Source organism: Linepithema humile, chromosome 6 (assembly GCF_040581485.1).
Source record: "Linepithema humile isolate Giens D197 chromosome 6, Lhum_UNIL_v1.0, whole genome shotgun sequence".
Lineage (NCBI taxonomy): Eukaryota > Metazoa > Arthropoda > Insecta > Hymenoptera > Formicidae > Linepithema > Linepithema humile.
In genome coordinates this window covers 11,530,056-11,554,719 of record NC_090133.1, presented here as the reverse complement: position 1 = coordinate 11,554,719, position 24,664 = coordinate 11,530,056, and the positions used below count along the sequence as shown (strand labels likewise).

The 24,664-nt window shown below is 37.8% G+C and overlaps 2 protein-coding genes and 1 long non-coding RNA gene across 4 annotated transcripts in view; 2 read left to right on the top strand and 1 right to left on the bottom strand.

Annotated features, from left to right (window-relative positions):
• The window catches only part of LOC105670247 (odorant receptor 13a-like), a 171,529-nt gene extending 151,177 nt beyond the window's left edge, over positions 1 to 20,352 (top strand). The window contains exons 7-9 of one of the 2 annotated variants that reach the window (XM_067358276.1): positions 16,906 to 17,042; positions 19,819 to 19,951; positions 20,226 to 20,352. In XM_067358276.1, coding sequence (XP_067214377.1) covers positions 16,906 to 17,042; positions 19,819 to 19,951; positions 20,226 to 20,276 — 321 coding nt within the window. In that variant the 3' untranslated portion in view covers positions 20,277 to 20,352. The remainder of the gene's footprint in view (positions 1 to 16,905; positions 17,043 to 19,818; positions 19,952 to 20,225) is intronic. The other variant, XM_067358277.1, reaches the window with a different exon arrangement.
• Positions 20,353 to 20,519: 167 nt separating this feature from the next.
• The window catches only part of LOC105678086 (odorant receptor 4-like), a 102,752-nt gene continuing 98,607 nt past the window's right edge, over positions 20,520 to 24,664 (bottom strand). Inside the window, exon 6 of the mRNA XM_067358278.1 lies at positions 20,520 to 20,705. Within this exon, the coding sequence (XP_067214379.1) occupies positions 20,637 to 20,705 (69 nt within the window). The 3' untranslated portion in view covers positions 20,520 to 20,636. The remainder of the gene's footprint in view (positions 20,706 to 24,664) is intronic.
• LOC137000807 (uncharacterized) lies at positions 23,838 to 24,520 on the top strand. The gene is made up of 2 exons (XR_010890985.1): positions 23,838 to 24,145; positions 24,229 to 24,520. It is a non-coding gene; the product is annotated as an uncharacterized lncRNA (long non-coding RNA).

Sequence of the window (24,664 nt, the reverse complement as noted above, 5' to 3'; positions counted from 1 at the left end):
ATAGTGCGCTTGGCGATGGACGATACAGACGTGGCTTAAATGAGTTTGTGGTACCACAGAATAATTAGTTGTTCTCGAAACGTCGATGATGACGCTCGACACGAAAGATATCAAGGAGCGGGAGAGGTTAGCGAAAGGGATTGCTTGTACGAGCGAATCAATCCGCAAGAAGCATCAGGCGTTGAAGACTGGAAGGATGGTAGAGGAGGCAGATTTGAAGCATTTTAACCCTTTGCGGCATACATTTTTCTTTACACGGAAAACAGCTGAAAATTGTTACTCGGGGGTTTTCGGGGTCGCTGATTACGAATCTGAAGTCAGATTTTGAAAATTCAAAATGGCGGATCCAAGATGGCCGACGAAAATGTGAAAATTTACTTGATCGAGATAAAACTGGGTACTTTATGTATTCTGAATTTTGAATTTATAAGTCTGAGATCAGATTCGTAATCAGCGACCCCGAAAACCCCTGAGTACTCAGTTTCATCAAGATCGGGTAATTTTTTACTTTTAGGGGGGCCATCTTGAATCCGCCATTTTGAATTTTTGCAATCTGAGATCAAATTCGTAATGTACGATTACCTGACTGACATTACCCGCACTGTGTCAAGCGAAACTATGAGTAGAGCAGTCTAGGCTAACTTGGCGTTTTCGGTTTGGGGCAATTTTCGAATTCATAACAACTTATCCGTGTTAGGATCTAAGATCAGTTTCACTTATTTTTCACAAACCATAACAAATGAATGACTGATTCTCTTTTGTCTCTTGTTTCATTGCATTTTGCACATTCATATCTTTTTTCTAGTGAACATATTGATAAATGTTCATCGATTTTAACGTTTTATCACGTGTATCTTTTGTGCATAATATTTTGATTTGTCAATTTTATTGCGAAAGTTGAGGACAAGTTCCTGCAACATGGAAACATTATATGAAAATATACCTAATGATTCTGAATCCATTGATGGATTGTGTGATTCTGAGGATAAAGATGTTGATATTTCTGATGTTGAGACTAGAATAAATCACGATGTGGAGCTTTCAGAAGAAAGTGACGTTGGAATGGATAGTGTTGATGACAGTGACAATGAATCAAATGAAATTCTTACAGTACGATTAGCAAATTTAGATGGAATTTGGGAAAAAAAATCAAGATCAAAAGATGACACCCCTTTCACTAAAAATTCTGGTCCAAATATTCCGGATTCAGCCAAAACTCCGTTGGATATTTTTTTGTGTTTATTACCTAATGAATTTATAGAGTTGATTGTTCATCAAACTAATCTTTATAGTGCTCAAATAGAGAAGAAGCCGTTCAATGTTGTTACAAAGGATGAAATATTGAAATTCTTAGGTTTGAACATTTTTATGGGTGTAAAGAAACTGCCATCCTATCGTGATTTTTGGTCAAGAAATGAACTGCTCCATGACACATATGTCTCAAACGTAATGACTGTCATCCGCTTTGGACCGCTTACTTATTATCTCATTTTCACCTAAACGACAATTCAAATGAACCAAAGAAGGGGCAGCCAGGATTTGATAAGTTATATAAAATCAGACCTTTACTCGATAAACTATCTGAAACTTTCAAAACCTGCTACAAACCAAATCAGTACCAATTAATCGACGAAAGTATGATTTGTTTCAAAGGAAGGAGTTCATTGAAACAATACATGCCGATAAAGCCCATAAAACGTGGCTATAAGGTTTGGGTACGTGCAGATGAAAGTGCTTTTGTGTGCGAGTTTCAGGTTTACGTAGGAAAATCAGATAATAATCAGTCGGAGAAGTCATTAGGATCAAAGGTGGTGAAAGATCTAACTCGAACAATTGTCGGAGATAATCACCAAGTATTCTTCGATAATTTTTTTACCAGTACTGAACTTATGATTTTCTTGAAGACTGAAAATATTATGGCATGTGGAACTGTAAGAAGCAACAGAGTCGGTTTACCCAAGACACAAAAGAAAGATAAGGATATGGTAAGAGGTGAGCATGAATTTCGTAGTTCGTACAAGGGTCTTGCGTGGCTAAAATGGAAAGACAATCGAGTAGTGTCACTTCTATCGAATTTTCATGATCCTTCAGTTACGATAGATGTCAATCGACGAATGAAAGATGGTTCGACAAAAATTATAAGCTGTCCTGAAATGGTAAAGGAATATAATAAGCACATGGGCTATGTCGATAAGGCGGATATGTTGAAATTCTTATACGAAGTTGATAGAAAGTCAAAGAAATGGTGGCTGCGAATAGTTTGGCACTTTCTTGATGTTTTATCATTTACAAACAAAGTAGCAGTGCAAACAATCTATCGCTAAAAAAATTTAGACTTGCGCTCGTGGATGGATTGATTAGTGGAAGTATTCCTACGAAAAAAGGCAGGAAACGTTCTTCCGTTGACTGTGCTCAGACATGTAAGCCACAGGTGTCCCTCCAAAAGAGACATGCTTCTGCGGCTCACATGCCTCAAATAATCGAGGAAAAGAAATCGAGACGTTGCACTCATTGCTCAACTAAGATCAATCGAAGAGTCACAAAATGGAAATGTAGCACCTGCAATGTACCTTTGTGTCTCTTACTCGATCGCAATTGTTTCGCAGAATACCACGCTTGAGAAGGTTACAAAGTAGGATGTATTTATTTCAATTACCTAATTTGTAATCTATTTATTATAAAAAAGAAAAAAGTAAAAAAAAATTATAAAATTATAAAAACCAAAAAAAAAGTATAAAATAATAAAAAAAAAAAAAAAAAAAAAAAAAGTGGAGCTAAACTCTCGCTACGTCCTCGTCGTTAGCTCTGGATAACGCTAAAGCGGGAAAAAACATCATACAAAACAATCCCTATGGTACAGTTTTTGAATTATTCCATGTTCAATTTATTTAGTGACCTCAAAAACCCATCAGATCCACGATTCATCAGAATTCAATAAATTTTGCAATTTTTAGGTGCCATCTTGGATCCGCCATTTTGAATTTTTAAAAACTGACACCGGATTCGTAATCAGCGACCCCAAAAACTCTAGATATCATCTTCAGATTATTTTATACTGTTAATTACTCAGAATTACATTTATTTAAAAAAAATCGTTTTTTTTTTAATTAATTTATTTATAACGTTCAATTAATTAACAATAACATTTGTTTTCTTTTTTATTTCTATGAAGGGATGTTCTCTAATACATTTTATATGCTTTTTGTCATTAAAACTAATTAAATAGTGTTTCAAAAATGTAAAAAAGTGTACAGAAAAAGGTGACACTCAGGAGTGTCACTATGCCGCAAAGGGTTAAACCAATCGTCGAACCGTTGAAACAAATCGCCGAGAACATCGGCGATGATTTGGTTATCACAGATGCGACGGTTACACCGAGTCTTAATATTGAGGTTATGGATGAACAACAACAAACGGAAGCGATTGAGTACCGAAAAAAAGAGCAAGCGGATGCAATCAAGTACCCTGTTGACGTCACCGATACGAACCTCGACTCCACTCAAGCCGCGAAAATTGACATTTGGACCACCAACGGCGACAAATTTATCGACCAAAAGCGTCTTCGAAACGACAAATCCGTCTTTCGTAACATCTATGAGACGGACGATGCAAACGTCCGATGGCCAGGAAGCGTTGTACGGTCAATTAGGCCCGCTGGGGCAAGAGTACATTGGAGCGCTCTTGAACGGTGATAAGAAGACGAATCAAGTGTTACGGAGTGTACTTTAACGGTAAGGAAACGCTGCTAGGAGACAAGCGATAAAAATAATAACATCATTGTGAACGGTGTGATATACGCGGGTACGCCTAGTCTGTTTGAATTAATATTCAAAAGAATTCCTGACGATGCGATATATACGGAGGATGACAAATAAAAATACAAGAGTATACTTTTGGCAACCAATGCTCACAGACGCGGTCATAACATGCTTTTACCGATTTTGGGAAATTAAAGGATACAAGTATAAAAATATCATTGCACCTCTAATGTGTTTTAATAAGAGAGGTGGAGATGTGATGACTTGTCACAATATCGCGTTACTCGAGTGTAGCACGAGACGAAACGTTACACCGCAGACCATGACCGTGACCAACAACGCGGTCGATTATGTGCACTGGGATGATCCGAATGAATCGATCGTCTTCGATTATTAGACGCCTCCCGTCAGGCGGGAAACAACGCTCACGACGAGTTGCTATCAATAATCGAGGAACTGCGTGAAGCGGGTCTGATTATAAATTGACCACCACCTTTCAACTAATGCCAGTATCGCTTGTGCAACGCTATAAGAATGTCTATCAACAAATTTGGAATACAGTTTGTAAAAAACGACGCAAAGAGAGGAGAAGCTTGGTGGAGCAGTGGAATCTTTAGAAATTACGTACAAAAAAATTGTCTCTGCGTGGATGGCAAAGTTTTTAACGCCAAGTCATGTAAAATTAGACGTCTCGCCAGCCCCGAAGCCGATAGTGATGCTGTGAACAAACTACACTTGAATCATTGCTTTAAGACTATTAGTGACGACATGTACAATCATATAAATAGAAATCGTTTACTTTGCGAAAATTCCAAACGGGAAGTGCTTTCGAAACTTCAAAATTTGGAGATTATTGTACAGAACTGGAGGAAGGATAGCAACGTTTACGTTCACACAAAATTTGCAACGTTGCAAAAGTAAATTAATAATTTGCGGGCTTTCATGAATAAAGATATATCCAAAACCAACAGAAAAATTGCTGCGGATAATGTTGAATTGACAAATCAGATGAAGCAAATGATTAATCAAGAAATTTAAAATCTTTATAATGTTTAAAAAAATAATATTATGCAACTTCATGAAATAATAAAGAACGAACTGAAAGAATCTAGATGAAAAACGATATCAGTTTGGAGAAAAAATTGCTCGTGAATGAACTCCACGCACCAACGAAAAGAAACTTCGAACGCAGACCTGTTGTTGTAAAAGGATACAATGACTTGTGACAAGTTGACGTTCGAGATGAGACCGTACTTGCGATTCAACAACGGCTACAAGTACATTCTAACCGTCATCGATGTGTTGAGTAAACACGCATGGGCCATTTCGCTAAAGACCAAAGGCGGAATCAAAGCGGCCGAGGCATTTTCCACGATATTTTGAGATAAAAAAAAACTCCAAAAAATTTGCAAACCAACCGTGGAAAAGAATTTTACAACGGAGATTTTCGGAAACTTGTCGAGAAACATAGCATCAATCATTACTCGACATATTCAAATATAAAGACCTCGGTGGTGGAACGATTCAACCGCACGCCAAAAAACGAGATGTGGAAAGTTTTTACGCTCAATGGATCATATAGATGAATTGATGAATTACCGCGATTAGTCTTGGAATACAATAATCGTAAACATCGAACTATTAGTATGCGGCCGATCGATGTCACTCTCGCGATCGCAAGAGAGACTCTTGTCCACGGTGTACAGCAGAAGATTGCCGCACCAGCGAAATTCAAAGTGGGCGATCCGGAGCGCATCAGCAAATTCAAGACTATATTCGAGAAAGGCTACACATCAAATTGGTCTACGGAGGTATTTACAGTCTATTTGACAAGAGCGTGTACGCCGAAACTTTTTCCTAGAAACCATTAGAAGGGGCTTTTGAACGTGAGCAGGTAGCGGGACCCTTCTCCCAAGATGCTTTATATAGGAAACTTCAGTTGTCGTTCGACCTTGGTCACAGAAGGACATATTTCACCATGAATGCCGCGTACGCATCATGTTACGAAGCCGTGTTTCTGTGTTTGCATCCGAAAGAATCGAAAATGTCATACAGAGCGGCTGCTAAGTATATGAAAGTCGAAGACATTTGTAAGTAAGTGGGTGAAACGCTATTCCGATGTAAAACACGTTGATGACCTACCGGATCGTGGCTCTGTGCAAAAAACGACGAAAAAGGAGGACAAGATGATTTTACTGGTGTTTAAGAAGAATCCTCATTTATCATTGCGTGGTGGGCAAACGGTTTTGTGTAAAAAGGTTTTGTCTAAATGTGTTATGTGACATTATAAGAAGACGTTTACTGGCTCATGAAGTAAAATTTTGAAACACAGTGAAGAAACCGCTATTGTCCGAAAAACACGTCAAAAAAAGAGTTGTTTGGGCGAAAAAAAATTTGGATCGCGATTGGGACAACGTAATTTTTTCGGACGAAGCTTCTTTTTGGGCAAATTCTTCTATCAGTCATGCCTGGTCTCCTCACGCCAATAGACTTATTCAGCGAACCGTTAAATATCTGGTAAAGATGCACGTCTAGGACTGTTTCTCAAAGCAGGGATTTGACACTGCACATTTTCACAGAGAATTTGAACGCTGCCAAAATGGTCAAAATATATCAGAGAGCTTTATTACCATCTATCCAAAAGTAGTTTACAAAGGAAAACAAAAATTGGCTACTGCAAGAGGACAATAACCCAAAACATCGGAGTAGTCTTTGCACTGCGTGGAAACAAAAAAATAACGTTAACGCATTAGATTGGCCATTACAGTCACCAGATGCAAATCCCATAGAAAATATTTGGGCAAGTTTAAGCTTCGAGAAAAGAAGATCTGAACCATCAAGCAGTTAGTTCAACAGATTCGATTTATATGGAGGTCTTTGACTTAAGATTATGCTATAAAATTAATAGAAAGTATGCCTCGGAGATGCAATTATTGATAATGGAGGTGACTGGACAACTTACTAATAATAAAGCATCACAGTCTATATCATACATAATGTGTGCATTTTCTCTTAATTTATTATCCCAAATCGTTTTCGAGTTTCGCCGTACACGCTCTTGTCAAACAGACTGTAAAATTATCGCGGTGCAACGAACCAATCCCGTGACATATCTGATTAAAGATTCTCGCGGAAATTCGGTTGTCGGAGAATTGTACAAACACGAATTGCTCAAGACCACTCAACCCGATGTTTATTTCGTGGAGAAGGTGTTGCGTCGAAAGGATGATGAAATGTTTATAAAGTGGTTGGGATTCGATTCCTCGCATAACTCTTGGATAAATAAGGACAATGTATTGTGATAAAATATATTTATTGTACAATAAACAATTATATACATGTAATACAATGACGTTCTTTATTAAATACATAACATAAATACTAACACTAGTGTATAAACAATATGTAAACAATATAAATAATATAATGTATAAACTATGTACAATGTAATAATAAACTGTACATGAATACTAACACTACAATTGTATACTACTGTAAGATTTTTCGGTATTCAACCGACAGGCGGCCAGCTACTGGCTGCCAGCGATATCAATTAATGTGCAATATATCTATACTCAAGCGATGCGATTAGTCGTTACTTCCGTACGAAGCCGGAAGCGGCAAACTAGCTAGAACATCCTAGAATGTCCAAACCCAGATTCTTTTTCCGGAGCAACACGTTGCACGACACTCTTTTCGGAGCCGGCATAAGAGTCAGTCGAGTATAGAGTCGTCGATAAATTAAACCTAGTCTCGCGGGCTGCTAATTTGTAAAATAAGTGTATTCTTTATCTAATGATAAAGACTTCTTTTCATATAGTTTAATAAAAAGGTTTATTCGAATTCCCTGCATACAATTTACTATAGTCGGAGTTAAACCAATTGGAGCATGTGGTTTAAATCAAACGAGGTAACGGACATTTCGCTACAGCGGACTCGGAACTGTGAGCGTTAATCGTAGTTGGGACAAGAAATTTTTTTACGAATTACTTTCACTACAATGTCCTCACGGTAGAGTGTCGGTGGAACCGGATACGATGTAGCGCTTATCATCGTATGGACTAAGCGCAAGCTTCGACTCTGACACGGTGTACACTTCGTGCATCTTTAACCGAATATACGATTAACATCGCGTCAGCTCGATTTCGTCATTGAGGCACCGAGTGTAATCGTCAAACGTTATAGTGCTGGCAACTACACTTCTTTACATCTTTGACCTTTTTGGGGTGCGTTCCACTTAACGCCCGCAACGCTCCTAGAATCATTTTATCCTCGTTTAACTTTCGATGAAAAACAAGGATAAAATGATCCTAGGAGCGTTGCGGGCGTTAAGTGGAACGCACCCTTGGTGTCTTTTTGATCAGTGACTCTCAACGCGTACATTTTCGCCCTCAGTACGACAAATTCCATTATGATTGAACCGTTGTTCTCATCCTCTATCAGACCCGGTATCTTCTTGTTCGCGCGCGGTATACCGTAAACGTTGTTCTCGGAGTAATCGCTCATATCAAATTTTGAAAGATCGCGTTTCATGTCGTGATATACGTTCTCGCATTGTAGAAAGTATATCAGACTATCTGTGTCGGTGTAAATAATTTTACAATTGTCGCGGTATAAAAGTGCCACGTACTCGTAGTAAAACTCGTACAAGCAGATTTTGGATATGTCGAGGATACACATACCCACGTAGATCGACTTGTCGAACTTCACTTCGGGTTTCCGCAATTCTACGGCAATTAGATTCGCTGAGAACACGCTTCAGCTATAAAAATTTGGTTTAACAATCATAGCCTACGCTCTGTATCGTTCCTCCCACTGCATAATGAGCCGTATGACTTCCGTATAATTTCGTACATTCTCCATAGTTTTGCCAAAAACCGCGTTGTTCATCAATTTGTATAAATTTTTCTGGAAATTATTGCTTGCAAGTGTCTGAAATTGCGTATTTAATTCGATATATCCTCGAAGTCATGGAGATTGAGCAAATTGCAATATTCGATGAATTTTTATAACTAGCAACCCGTGTGGAATACATTGTTGCAGGTTACGGTAGTAGATGACGTATCGCTTATCGCACAGCGTAGCGAATAATTTGACTTCCCGCTTGCCGGGCGGCTTATCACGCGTCGGGCAGAACGGTAAGTACGCGTCGTGAAGATTCATCGGATACGTATGGTCGACTTCCAGCACATAACCGGTAACCGAATCGGATGCTACGAACATTACGTCAAAGCTCGCGACATTTTCGACCTACCGAAAATCGGCATAGAGTAACGGTTGACACATTGCCCAGCCGTACAAGTTGCTTACATCAAACTACATGAGGTACGATGATGGTTTCGATGAATCGTACGTTGGCATGTATTTATTATTTGCGCGAGCGTATCTGTTGGAGCATTGGCTAATTGTAAGACCGCCGCGTATACCGCGTTCAACGAACAAGACCGTATCGATGTTTGTGAGTAATTCAAACTCGATGCCCGTGTACTTCAACATAACATCCTACGTATATCCCAGTAAAGTGTAATATTGAACTGGATCTAAACCGTAACTTTTAATACATGTGTTTCGGAAATTTTGAAAAATATCTGTCAACAAATAAACGTCCGTTTTTAGATATAAATCGCTGTATTGATCTAAAGTTTTGATCGAAAATGTTTGCCAAACATTTGTCGCGTGCGCGTAATCACTCTCGGATACCGTTTCACCACTCAACAAGCTGTAAAATAATTCGCACGGCGGTAGGCATGTCTTCCGGTGCTTGTCGACGCTGTCGATATACTCGTAGGAAAACACCTTTGCGCGTAAGATCTAAATTTTTCGTGGATAAATGACTAAATTCAGAACGCGAAATTTTTAATTTATCTGTTGTCAAGATGCCAATTTTTCGAGACTGGTGCCGAGAAATTTAAATAAATCTATAAAATGCAATTTGACGCAAATTTTAGATTTTTGATCTTCCGTATCTTTGACACTTTTTGTGAAAGAAATGTCGCTCTTTTGTCAGCGGCAGTAAATCAACATTGCCTTCAAAGGCATTAGCAACGTCTTTGATAATGAAATGCGCGTCGTACTCAAATAAATTGTGTAATATTACAGGGATAATGTGGGAGTCTTTGTAATTTAAATTACACGACGAGTGCGCGGAATTTTGACAACGCCCGGTCAGATGGCAATGATCGCGCACCCGCGTATCTTCCGGTGTGAACGGTTTTTCACACACGTGGCAATTTACGGCGCTACAGAATATCTCTGATTCCTCCCGTGTTAGATCCGCCATGGGAACGACGGTGGTAAGGATCGCTTTCACACGGTGCGTCAAATCATGCAATTCATTGACGAACCACGCTATTCAATCCTCACCGCGATAAGACTTAAAACTAGATAACAAATTATCGTATGTACAACTTACATAATATTCTATACTTACATAATATTCTATACTAAACGCCCTATGATGTTGGTAGGCGGTAGGTTGTATGATCCTGTCCCTCCTTCTTCTCGAGCGTACATTCCAGATCGGCGTACACTACAAACGGGAGCCGCTCCTTCCAGTTGTAGTTGTGGAACGTCAACCACTTGTTGTCTTCGTTAGGAAGAATGACGGCGCAATCATTCATCTTCCCACAGTTGACGCTGTGGATAGACAATTTCTCACTCGTTCAAAAGTAGTGTAGACACCTGCAATAATTTATATAATTAATACTGCGAATGAAATATTGAATTATTCTATAAATATGTTTTTACTTACCGATCACAAATATGTTGTCTGTGTACTCTTTTGATTAATTGCGAGCTCACCAACCACGACAAATCATTGATGCACACAAAGTGTGCCTCGTTGTTTCCAGGTACGTAAAGGTTAACGTGCTTCTCTTTTTTGTCGTCGGTGAGGCGCAGAGAGACGATCGAACGGTCTTTGGTTGTGAATATGTTTACGGATATGGTGTTCTGTCGTTCAAATTTTGAAATTTGCGGGAACGTCATGGGGAACTCTATACCGCACAGATTTAGCACTGTGGAATAGTGTGAGTGTTTGATTGTTCTTTCCGGGTGTTTTTCCGCTGGATGTAAAGCGGCGACTACTGCCCACACAAAACACGCATTGTCCGTCGATAGAACCTTGACCACCGCCCTTTTGAGTAAAATTTCCCGCGGTAACTTGATGTGGCATCCCGCATACAGAGGATTGAACTTGTTGACGTTGATGATGAGGTCCAAGATACGTGACAATGCCTATCCGCTGTCGCGTTCTTGAAATTCCTCCAGAGACGCCAGGATGGCGTCAACCACATGCTTCGTGTACCACTCGTTTAGATCGGATGTGGGAAATAGCTCGTGATTCTTTGTGACGATAGTCTTTACGGCAGTCTTGTCGCCTGCGATGAATTCCCCGTTGAACATGGTATTGATCTTGACGCTGCTATATTCTGCCATGACGCTGTGGATCCACTCGATGACCGTACTTCTTATTCGTTCCAAAAATTGACGGGGTTCGATATAGTCCAGATTGATTATTGCGCCGGTTAATATACGGTTCCTGAAGGCCGTCTCGATTTCTTTTCAGGTGAATCCTCTCTTGATTCCGTATCCAGCACCGACGGACACGAATCGCTCGTTTTGAGTGTTCCTTACGCCTTCCAGGCGTGTTATTTGCGCCACTAAGGAATTGATTAGTCCAGTACGTTTTGTTTCAACATTTTTTCCTCAATAAATTGAGGTACTTGTCGCACTCGTAGTCCCATGGGAGGAACTCTCCCAACGTCTTAATATTTGCAGCTCGAACGATCACGCTCCGTCTCCATTTCGAATCACTTTGATAATTTGTATTTTTTGCGGGCTTTTTATACCTGCTTCTTGTACACGGCACTAAATAAAAAATGCTGATTAAAACATTGAAATCTTGCAACAATGGCGCCCAAAATGCTGACGTGGCTGCTTGTTGCTATGGACTTTTGCACGGTTCTATTAAAAGTGCTGATTAAATATAAAAAAATCTGGCAACAATGATGTCAATAGTGCTGACGCGGCTGTTGCTAAGGACTAAAAATAGTGATGACATCATGCTTGTAATAACGCAAATGACGTTCGGCGAATTAGGATATACGAAAAATTGACGTCACTCGTCACCCGGTACAGGACGGTCGAATACGAACTGGCCCCGAAGGCCGAAAATTATAGTTCGAATCACAACGGTAACTGTTTCTCCTATGACCTTACGAGAAAGACTGTAACTTCGCGACTTTTAGCTCGATTCTTGCAGAAATGCGATTTAAGCGGTAACTTCGATTTCGCCGAGAACAGCCTCGCGCAAATTCCGTAACAGTTAATATCTTCAAGGCTTAATTACTTACTACGACAATTATTAACGATACAATACGATATAAACGAAACGGTACATGTGGTAATTACGACAGAGACGTTATATACGATAACATGTTAGATATATGGAGACTGTCGGTGTCGATATCCTGAAAGGGACTTCGCGCGGTAACCGGGGCAGGCTGATTTCACGGTGCGATATCGGTAATGCAACGAAAATGCTTAAAGCACTCCTTAAGCACGCGAAAACGATAACTTTAAAAGACATCCAGGTAGCAACGAAAAATAGATTTACGATATCGATCTCGTGAGACAGTCCTATCCGGACTTAAATTTAGGCGTTACCGGAGAGGCGGCTTATAAAACGTGGTAATTCGCTGCTCCTGACGTCCTCAGGATCAGAACTCGGAATCATCCACTCGCTAAGCCAGTTCACCGAACAGTGCTTGTTCTCAGAAATTCCTCTAGTCTTCCCAGTTCCACGCAGATTCTCCACGCATCCGGCAATCTGGCGGTGGGGGGGAGGGGGGTGTCTTCGATCTGCCCAGAAATCGTCCAGAGCGCTCCTTGAATTGCTCGCCGACTTCGGGAACTGCCCGTCCGTTAGCTGGCATCGGGCTGCAATGTCAGCGTGCATGACTCATCAGACTGATCGGACCGTGACTCGAATCATGCCGTCTCTTGGCTTTAGCGGCGACGGCAGAATTATCCACCCGGTTTGCAGCCCGAGGGAGTCTTGCTTTTGTTCCATCATTATTACGGCGGCATTGCAATAAGATGCATCTATACTAATTTGTTTTGATAGCGGTAACTACGGGAACTTATACGTGACCTGAGGTACGTGGATACGCTGTCGGGCGAGTCCTCTGACACTCCCCCAATGGCTGCCCCCTCCGGTAGAATGGTTCGTTACATTCACGCACTCACGCCAACCACTCAAGTCACCAATTTACACCAGGGTCTCAATTTCCCTGACAACAACTAGTGCTAACAACTTCGATACAATACAAAAATTAAACAATCACCATAGTGAAGGAGGACTGCTCCTTCTCAGGTATGAGGGGCAACCCCGAAATTCTCACCCCCTCGGTCGGGCTGTTGCTCTTGTAACGGCGCACGGAGGACGTCACGTCAATCCACGTGTCATGTTCGATTGTGCACGTGATGAGGCTCTATAACTGTTGCTTTTCAATCGCTGACGAGCGATTAAACTCATTGCCTTTGCTTGTTCTTAACCCATGTTTTTATGCGAATGAATCCCTCGTGTCTAACTCGTCTGTCCTCGACAATATCGTCGAGTTCATACACTATTAATAACTGCATTACTTCAAATATCCAAATTTGGAAATGCAACCCGTTGAATTTTGCGATCCCTCTTTCCAAGTTATTCTCATTCATGATGAAATTGCCTGCATGGCCACGGGGACGATCACTCGACAATCACACACACGCATGCACTCCGATGCAAAAGTAAGATTATGGACTTGATCTCAAAACGTGTTTTATCGACATAATATTAATTGCTTCGCCTCACAAATAATTACGTACATGATTTAGAGCTCTGGACCCATAATTTGTTCGATGAAAATTTTATTTTAATAATAAATAATACTTAATACTTAATTTAATAATAAATAAACGATAGTTTATTCGCCAAATCGCAGTTGCACAAAAATGAAAAGCTTTATTACATGAGCTTTATTATAATACATTCACGATACAAAATTTCGGGGACAAATGAGAAATAAGAAAATGTGCAAACTGTTGCAAAGCTGACGAGTCAATACGAATAAAAGTGAGGTAATTCTGTAACAATCAAACATTTGTACGCGCAAACAAGAAACGAAAAACCAATAAACGTGGTGCTCGATAACGATCTTCTAAGGTCGAGAAATTTCTATTCACTTATTTCAATACTTACAATTAATAAAAATTTGATCAGTCGGTGTTATTAAGATGCGATAACTTGAGGAACTCTCAACGTACGAGTTGTGTATAAATATATGATCTGTCGTTGCACATAAATTTGATGCAAACTGTGTTTTTACGAATAAGTAAATTTATATACGTATACAGGGTGTCCCGTAATGATTAGTAAACCTTGCAGGGATGAAAGAAGGTGGAATTTTGAACTAAAAGTTTCTTTTCCACTTTTGACTCAGACCATTATTTACCGAGTTATTAACTATTAAAGTTCCCCAATGAGACGGCGCACCGCCAAAGTACGCAGGGGCGTTGCGCGCCGTGCGATCCCCCGCGCTTGCTCCGGTCACATTACCCCTGTCAAAATTGCATTTTAATTTGTCAAATTAATTAATACATAAATAAATCAAGAAAAACAGTTAGAAATCGATCAACTAATTAATTTATTTGAAAAAATTATCGATAGATTGATACATTTTCATTAATAATTTTTCAAAGATTTTATTATGTTTTGTGGTTCCGAAAAAGGCCGATTTGCTCACTAAGCCGGCTCAAAATATCCTCCATCGACTGCCAGACAAGCGTGGGCTCTCCGTATAGCTTCGTTCCTTACGCGAAGAAGCATCTCGGCATCCACGGTTGCCACAGCAGCGTGGAGTCGGGCAATTACTTCCTCCATGTCTTCTGGCTCTTCCGCGTAAACTTTTTCCTTTAGATAACCTCAAAGGGAAAAGTCCATGGGCGAAAGATCAGGTAAACTGAAAATAATAAGCAAATTAAAGTTATTATTCATGTTTTCATAACTTTTTATAATAAGTTTAAATGAATCTTACCGTGGAGGCCAGCGGATCGGGCCGCCAACACCGAACCAATATAAAGGAAACTGGACGTTGAGATATTCCCTCACACGCCGAGTGTTATGAGGTGGTGCTCCATCTTGCTGAAACCAACGAGGTCGAGCAGCAAGGGGGATGTCGTCCAGCAAATCCGGAAGCGTCTTCTCGAGGAAAACAGCGTACTCTGCACCCTAAAACAAAAAAAATGATAAAAACGCGTTATCATCGTTGCGTGAGTGTGCAACTCTCAGATGTAGTAATACTTACTCTCAGGACATCTGGAAGCTGATAAATGAGCACCCGATTTCTGACAATTCCTCCCCAGACGTTCACTTTCCAACGATGCTGAAAACTTCTTGACCTTGTTACGAAGGGATTTTCGTGAGCATAATAATGGAAATTATGCTGGTTAAAAATTTCTTCTCTTGTAAACAGACTTTCGTCTGTCCATAGAATATTGTCCAAGAAGTTTTTATACCGATACGACAAGGCCAAAAACTCTCGACAGAACTGCTTACGCAATTCTGCATTCCCCGGATGGAGATTCTGTACTGATGTGTAGTGATACGGAGATGATTGGAACGGAGTATCCGATTCACCGTTGACTTAGAGATGTTGGTTGCTTTTTCAAGTTATCGACAGCTCGTTGTCGGATACTCCGTTCCAATCATCTTCATCCGTATCACTACACATCAGTCCAAAATCTCCATCCGGGGAATGCAGAATTGCGTAAGCAGTTCTGTCGAGAGTTTTTGGCCTTGTCATATCGGTATAAAAACTTCTTGGACAATATTCTATGGACAGACGAAAGTCTGTTTACAAGAGAAGAAATTTTTAACCAGCATAATTTCCATTATTATGCTCACAAAAATTCCTTCGTAACAAGGTCAAGAAGTTTTCAGCATCGTTGGAAAGTGAACGTCTGGGGAGGAATTGTCAGAGATCGGGTGCTCATTTATCAGCTTCCGGATGTCCTGAGAGTAAGTATTACTACATCTGAGAGTTGCACACACGCACGCAACAATGATAACGCGTTTTTATCATTTTTTTTGTTTTAGGGTGCAGAGTACGCTATTTTCCTCGAGGAGACGTTTCCGGATTTGCTGGACGACATCCCCCTTGCTGCTCGACCTCGTTGGTTTCAGCAAGATAGAGCACCACCTCATAACACTCGGCGTGTGAGGGAATATCTCAACGTCCAGTTTCCTTTACATTGGTTCAGTGTTGGCGGCCCGATCCGCTGGCCTCCACGGTAAGATTCATTTGAACTTATTATAAAAAAGTTATAAAAACATGAATAATAACTTAAATTTGCTTATTATTTTCAGTTCACCTGATCTTTCGCCCATGGACTTTTCCCTTTGGGGTTATCTAAAGGAAAAAGTTTACGCGGAAGAGCCAGAAGACATGGAGGAAGTAATTGCTCGACTCCTTGCTGCTGTGGCAACCATAGATGCCGAGATGCTTCTTCGCGTAAGGAACGAAGCTATACGGAGAGCCCACGCTTGTCTGGCAGTCGATGGAGGACATTTTGAGCCGGCTTAGTGAGCAAATCGGCCTTTTTCGGAACCACAAAACATAATAAAATGTTTGAAAAATTATTAGTGAAAATGTATCAATCTATCGATAATTTTTTCAAATAAATTAATTAGTTGATCGATTTCTAACTGTTTTTCTTTATTTATTTATGTATTAATTAATTTGACAAATTAAAATTCAATTTTGACAGGGGCAATGTAACCGGAGCAAGCGCGGGGGATCGCACGGCGCGCAACCCCCTGCGTACTTTGGCTGTGCGCCGTCTCATTGGGGAACTTTAATAGTTAATAACTCGGTAAATAATGGTCTGAGCCAAAAGTGGAAAAGGAACTTTTAGTTCAAAATTCCATCTTCTTTCATCCCTGCAAGGTTTACTAATCATTACGGGTCACTCTGTATATGCTAGAAATTTTTAAAATATTTATGCATTTTTATACTTCATGTAAAATTATATATTTTATTAGGATTAAAAATTTACAATATATCTTTTATTATTTGCTTAAATAAAATAATCTTATTTGACACAGGTAGTGACGAGTATGGGCAGCTTACACAATCTTCTACGACAAGTAGCGTTCTCTTGTGCACAACTGCTTCATTTATTCTTTGAAAGTTTGCATGCCCAAAGTTTAATAAACCACAGTGCAGACTTGCATACCAATCTGTATGTATAGATGTAATATATGTTATTTTAAATAAAATAAATTAAAATAAATTACAGAAAAATATATTGAAATATATATTGAAACATAGATTGAAACATTACTGATAACCTGTAAAAGGCTTAAAGTCGATTGTTCCACCTTCTTGATAGACTTTACCTCTCAGTTACCTAAAATAAATATTGTGCCCATGCCGCTGGATTATCGCCCGGTGATGTGCTCGTTCGGGAAGCTGTGTCGCGTGAGCCGCAAGCAGATTGAGAAGCGTTGTATAGTTACCTATAAACAAGAGACAGAAGAGTTAGAGACAGAGAAAAAGAAGAGTTACGCTTGATCATAAGAACATGTTTCGGGCGTGTACCGGTTTTTAAAAGATTTGCATTGTGTTTCCGTTTACTCGCTTATATATATAGTGTTGTGTTATTATTATACTGTTCAGTATTTAATTGTAATGTATCGATAAGTAAGTCAGCTGAGTTACCGATGCTATGGTATTCTAAATATCGCGATAATTCGGCAATTTTTGTAAGAGTCAGTCACCACTGAGCATTGAAATATATACCATACTGGAACGAGCACGCCTTTGTTCTCGACCGGTCAGATGGAGATAGCTGTTCGGACCCGGATCTCTCTATCTAACCAACAGTTTTGGTCACGTGTTCACAGCTACTATTAGTCGAGAGTAGACGAGATAGAAAGAGAAATCCGGTACCGAGTCACTGCCTTGTCTGACCGTTTTGTCGAATGGAGGGGGTAGCCTGTGCTCGTTCCAGTATGGTATATAGTTCAATGCCACTGAGCCGTCACAGGGTGTTGACTCCATAGTAAACATTCCTATGTTCGTGTAATGTGATAGTATAATAAAGGTTATTTAGTACAATGTTAACCAGCGTGTATTAGTTAATAGGCTAATACATGACATTGATGTTTGTGTAATTATTTCACACAAGCGTGCTTTTGCAAGAAATATCCGTGAGAGCAATAATATCAATTGTTGTGTGTCGTAACACACAACGTGTCGCTATAAGGTTAATTAAGTTAAATACCAGAATAAAATACTAAGAAAGAATTATTTAGCAAATAAAGAATAACGATGAGGCTGCAGAGAACTAACCTCGGATTCAAGGTGATACGAATCAGCAATACGAGAAATATCAACAATAACATATCAGTAATATTACAAAACTCTTGATTGCCGATTTGTATAAATACAGTCGCGCGCAAGCCGCGACGGATTCAGTTTACGATACGCGAATACTCCGTCTCGTTTCCCTGTGTCCGTACACGGCTCACGAAACTCTAACACTGACCTGGCAGTTTGTGAGTGATAAAATAAATTGTTCGAGTCAAGGTTTGCGTCTAGTTATTCCACACCTCTAAGCATTACGTCCCGTTCCCCAAGCGGATCTCGAACTTACGGTTGTGATCGGAAAGACGCGCAACATAATAAATATCAATAATTGTTGTTCTATCTGTTGAAGAAGTTTACCTATGGGTTAAATTGTTATTACTAACAAGGGAACCGTCACAAGTGCCCCCTCCCCGATTTGATTCTCCTTGAAATATATTGTAAAACATACAATTTTAGGAGACACGTATTTTTTTATAGCGGCCCTAACTCAAATTTAAAGGGTCAAGCACCCCTTTGAAAAAAACGGGTTTTTCTTTGTATGTGAATATCGCCAAAACCGTAAGAGATATCAAAAAATGTTTCAAATAAACGTTGTATGGCTTATAATGTGCTTTATAACTAGATTATTTATAGCTAGCTTTATAGCTAGATTTTTAAAAAATGTAATTTTTTTTATTTACCCTAACCCCTTGTTATTATTTTTTCAAATTTCAAAATTTTTGTAATGACAAAAGTTGTAGCATTTTTTACGCTGAATTCAACCATATATGATTTTATTATGTTCCGAAATCGCATTTTTTAAAAATGAGTCATCAGTATCACACTATATGCGTCGCGTTACATGACGCATCGTTTATACCGCACTGGTGTTGCGTAATAGTCGCTAAATATAAAAATAACATGTCATTGTTATCACATATTTGAGGAAAAAAAGTTAACTAAAATTGTTGCTAAAGCATCCCTTCCACATTACACTTTTATAGATAATTGCTGCATTTTGTGCGCAGCGCGTTGTCATATGCAAGTTAGCTATCAACGCATATTACATTTTGAAGTTTCGCTTGTAGTGACTACGGGAAAATAATATATGAAACGAAAACAGTGAATGAATCAATCTATTCAACATATATTCACCCTGACTCTACTTTCCTGGCCGGACTTGACTTCACATATAAAGAAAAAACCCGATTTTTTCAAAGGGATGTTTCACCCTTTAAATTTGAGTTAGGGCCGCTATAAAAAAATACGTGTCTCCTAAAATTGTATGTTTTACAACATATTTCAAGGAGAATCAAATCGGGGGGGCGGGACACTTGTGACGGTTCCCTTGTAAGAGGTAATTTTACTCTCATGGATATTTTAATCATCGAGTAAAAATTGCTGATATTTATTTTAGGCAACTGAGAAATAAAATGTACCAAGAAATTGGAATCGGTCCTTAGCCAGTTTAATAAATCAGTAAAAATATATTGAAAAGTAACTTTAAATTACTTTTGTGATGTATCTAATATTAATTAATAAAATTAGATTAATAAAATTAATGTAATAATATTAATACACAAATAAATTTTATCACAATGCAAAATTTTTTGCTACAACAATCTTTTTCAATATTTTTCTCATATAATTATCATTACTTGTTGCAGAATAAATGCAGAATGGTATCAAATGTCACTTCGGACAAAAAAACTTCTAAGTATAATGATAATAAGAGCTCAATTACCTTCCATGTTAACAGCTGGAAATATCTTTGTTTTGTCAATGGAATCCTTCTGTGCGGTAAGAAATAAGTAAATAATTGAATATGTATACTAACATCAAATGTATATTGAGAAACAGAACTTTTTTAAATTCTTAATAATAATTGTTAATTATAGAAACATACACAATTATAAGATTTAATCTGATTATATGTAAATATATCTTATTGTATTGTATATCTAATTAATATTTCAATTTGTCTACATTTGTAGAACATTATATATTTATAACATTTATTTATAACATATAATTGTAGAATATTTTTAATAATTTTCTGTTTTTTTGTTTTTAGATTGTGCGCACGTCATTATCATATTTTACGGTCTTGCGTACAATGCAATAACTAATGTTATATTATGAAGTAATATATTATTGTGTGTACTATACAGAAATAGATAAATAAATATAATTTAAATTTATTTACGTGTAATATGATTCTATGTCCGTACGGAGAAAATAATATTAGACAAGGTTAAATGAAGAGTAGTAGGAGAACATGTATAAACGGAGATAGAAAAAATTAAAGGGAGTAAAAAATGAATGTGAAAAAGAAAAGAAGTACTATAAAAATAATAATAACGAGGAATATTATATAACATTACTATATTTAATATTTACAAAAAACTATAATCTAGCAGACTAAAGTCACAATACTACAAGCTTCAAAGGAGGATCTTTCTTTCTCTTTCTTCATTGATGGTATTTAGCCAATAACATTTTCGTTGACCATTATACGCACTGCAGTAAAATATGAGCAAGATGTATACAAAAACTGTAATAAGAAATACTTTGTATTATTTTGTGCACATTAAATATTTCGATTTTTTCTTTAACAAGAGATGCAATTATTTATTAATAAAACTATAGTTTATATATTCAATACACAATTATTTATAATTAACCATATTTATTAGCAATATTGATTATCACTAAAATCTTTTTTTTATTTTTATAAATTTTTTCTATGTTTATAACTTTATTTTATTATTTTATTTTATTTTTAAATTTCTACAAAAATAAATAATCTCAAAACAATATACCGGGTGTTTAAAATAAAGCGTTACAAATTTTTGTCTCGGAAACACGGTATTTTTGAGAAAAATTGTTCAGACGAGAGTTATCTGATTTCAAGGGAAAATATTATAGCATTTATTGTTTTTATCTCGGAAAATTGAAGGTGGATAAAAAAATATTTCAGACAAAAATTACTTGTTTTTTTATGTAGAATATGTTGCCATTATAAAAAACGTAGGTTCCTATTTAAAAAAACAAAATTAACCTTGAAATGACCTTGAAATCTTTCACAAAATAAAAAACAATAAATGTCAGAATATTTCCTCCTTGAAATTAGATAACTCTTGTCTGAACAATTTCTCAAAAATGCCGTGTTTCCAAGATAAAAATTTGTAACGTTTTATTTTAAACACCTGGTATAATATGCTGCATGTTAAATCAACGTCAATGGGAATTGACATATTTTTGTCAATTAGTCATTTAGTCATTTAATCATTTAGTCTGCTATACTGTCAAACCGATTCAAAATAAGTATAAAAATTAAAAAATTAAAGCAGCATGATAAAAAAATAAATTTTTATAAGCATCTTTCATGAATAATTTCTATGTTTGCGTGCGTATGTAATAATAATATAAGTGACAATATTACTATTGCAACGGTCTACAAGCACATTATACATATATGTATACAGTGCCGGTTTTAGAATCAGTTCACCCCTAGGCAATATTTCAGTGCGCCCCCTGCATTTTTTAATTTGAGATTGGAAGGTATCAAATAAGTGAAAATTGTGTTAAATTTTTAAAATTTTTATTTACTTTGTAAACAAAAACAAGAGCAAAGAAATAAAATATGAAAAATATAAAATATAAGTTCAAATCAATAAAATAATATTAAATTAATATATATTAAAAGGCCATCTCGAGCCATCGCTGGATGTTAGTGCGAAAATTATTAATGTTTTCACATAGAAACTTAATTTGTCTACTAGAGACATTATTAAAGTGTACACTGATCTCGGATTCAAAATACTAAAAAGTACAAAAATTACATACATCGATCTCATTTTCAATTTGGAAATTATTTTTATTTTACTTGTCACTTTCAACATGTGTTTTTTCGATGGTTTTTGTAAAAACTGTTTGATCAATTCCCACATAAAGAAAACTTGTTTTATTTTGCAATTGTTTAAATCATTCATTGTTTTTAGCGACGGATGGGTACCCCCTTCTCTCGTGGCGCCCCTAAGCAATTGCCTATGATGCCTAGTGGTAAAACCGGCACTGCATATATACTAAAATGTATGTGTGAGATGTTATATGTATATTATACAATGTATACACCCAGGTAACAAAATGTTAACAGTGCCAGCAGATCTAATCGCGAATTATAAATCAACAGATTCCGCTCCCCTGTGCCCTCATTAAACTTTGTTTCTGCCAGCATAATGTGCCAACACAATGTGACAGTAAAAATCGAGTATGATCAGTCGTCACGATGTGGCAGTAGAAACATAATAGAAACGAAGCAGGATCTGCTTTATCAGTTATTGACAGCAAAAATAGAGCAAAAATAAATTTTTTAATTTATTATGAATTATTGTAACCCGAGTCTTCCGTTTGCGTGACAAATGTCTTTATTACGAGACTATTTATACTTTAGAACTAACATTAAGAAATGTATTTCTTTCGCACTAACAATTGCAACTCATTATGTGACGGTAGAACATGCTGCATTTCTGCTGCGTTTTTATCATCATAACGTACTCCTAAATAAATTTGATTTCTAATGGTATTCTGCTGTTACACCGTGACAATAGATAGCTGTGTGCAATCTCGGAGTGTATTCTGCCGACACATTGTGCCAACATACAATGTTTGAAGAGAGGATGGGCAAAATGGACCGATTTTAGCTCCCGGAGCGGCAAGTAAAAATGGTATGTTTTTTTGTAGTTTTTAAGCTGCTGAATCTGATTCTGACCTTCAAAAATTGTTAATTTGTCGGGAAAGTATTAAGATCAGCATATGAAGCTGTTAAATATCTAGTACCGTAAATTATTATTGTTGAGCTTTACGAACGCATTAATTCGTGTTTTCCTGCTAGTAAAACATGATAATACTCTCATCTCTAATAATTTATGCTTTTTTATAAAAAAAGTAAAAATTATTAATATCTAAAAACAGAGGCATTATCGATGGAAACCATTTTAAATCTTAATTACAGCACCTGAGAGCATTGTTGTTTATTACGCCTTTCAAGCACTTTCTCTTTTTTACACATACATTCTTCTGTGTATAATAGATTCTGTTCATTAAAATTTTACTATTGTAGTAAAAATACTACAATAGTATATAGTATTTTGCCACTGAAAACTGTAAGATTCATGTAAAAAATATTTTTAAGTACAAGATCCGCTTTGATCAAATAAGGCCTTCTTCATTTATTAATTTGTGTTGTTAACATAAAGGTCGATTTTCACTTAATGTTGTTTATTTCACTATAGTTTTACAGTTTCATTAACATACCATTCTCATAATAGCTTCTTATATGTTTAACAGCTTCATATGCTGATCTTAATACTTTCCCGACAAATTAAAAATTTTTAAAGGTCAGAATCAGCAGCTCAAAAATTACAAAAAAACATACCGTTTTTACTTGCCGCTCTGGGAACAAAAATCGGCCCATTTTCCCTATCCTCTTTGCCCATATTTATGCAAGTGAGCTCTGCTTTTTTTGCTTTATTTCTGCCGTTACATCATGACATACATTATAACAGCACGCGCTGTTACTAAGCGCCACACGGGCTTCACGTGAGCACCCCCCATTATGGGCCGCATTCCGATCCCCCAACTCGAAGGTAGTAGCTCGAGAAGGGGTAGCTGCCGGGTAGGGTAGCACCCCAAGTGGGGGTAGCGCGACCGGTATAAAAGCCGGCTCGCGGAGCAGACCGATACCATTTCCCCAAGCATGGTGGAAAGAAACAAGGTGAGTTATTCTCGTGGTTGCGCAGTAGTCTAAAGGTAGTGGGGAGCGGACAGCCAATCATAGGGGGCCCATTTCATGAAAATTCAGTATGGCTGATGGCTGATGACATGCTTTATTAACGTATATAAAGTGTATACAGTGTTCCTCTTAAAAAAATATATAGTGTTCGTGCAGAGAGTTTTCTTAAATTTGGAAAAGACCGATGTGACCGTCGTGTAAGTAATAAATGAATATATAATATGAAGATTTGTTTAGAGTTTGGTGTAATATGTAATATTATGTGACTTTATCTTTGTAGACAGTATGCCGACCTGTTGCATTAAAAATTGTAATAGTCGCAGTATTTATTTATTTACAATACTGTTTTGATTTTTTAATCAGCTGTGAACGTTTGAATTTTGCGCGCATAAAATGGGTCCCCTGTGATTGGTTGACAAGCAAGTCCCCCAACTCTTTGCCGCCATTATGCGCAATAACTCACCTTGTTTCTTTCCACCATGCCCCCGAGTACGACTTGGACAAGCCTCAGGGCGCACTCTGAAGCTCCGGTCGTATTCGCTCCCATCCCTTTCGTCGTTTTAGGAGCAGGGCGTTCTCTGCTTCGGTCGGGTGTTCCCGGCGTTCGACTTCCTATACTTCGTCGTTCTAGGAGCAGGGCGTTCTCTGCTTCGGTCGGGTGTTCCCGGCGTTCGACTTCCTATACCTCGTCGTTCTAGGAGCAGGGCGTTCTCTGC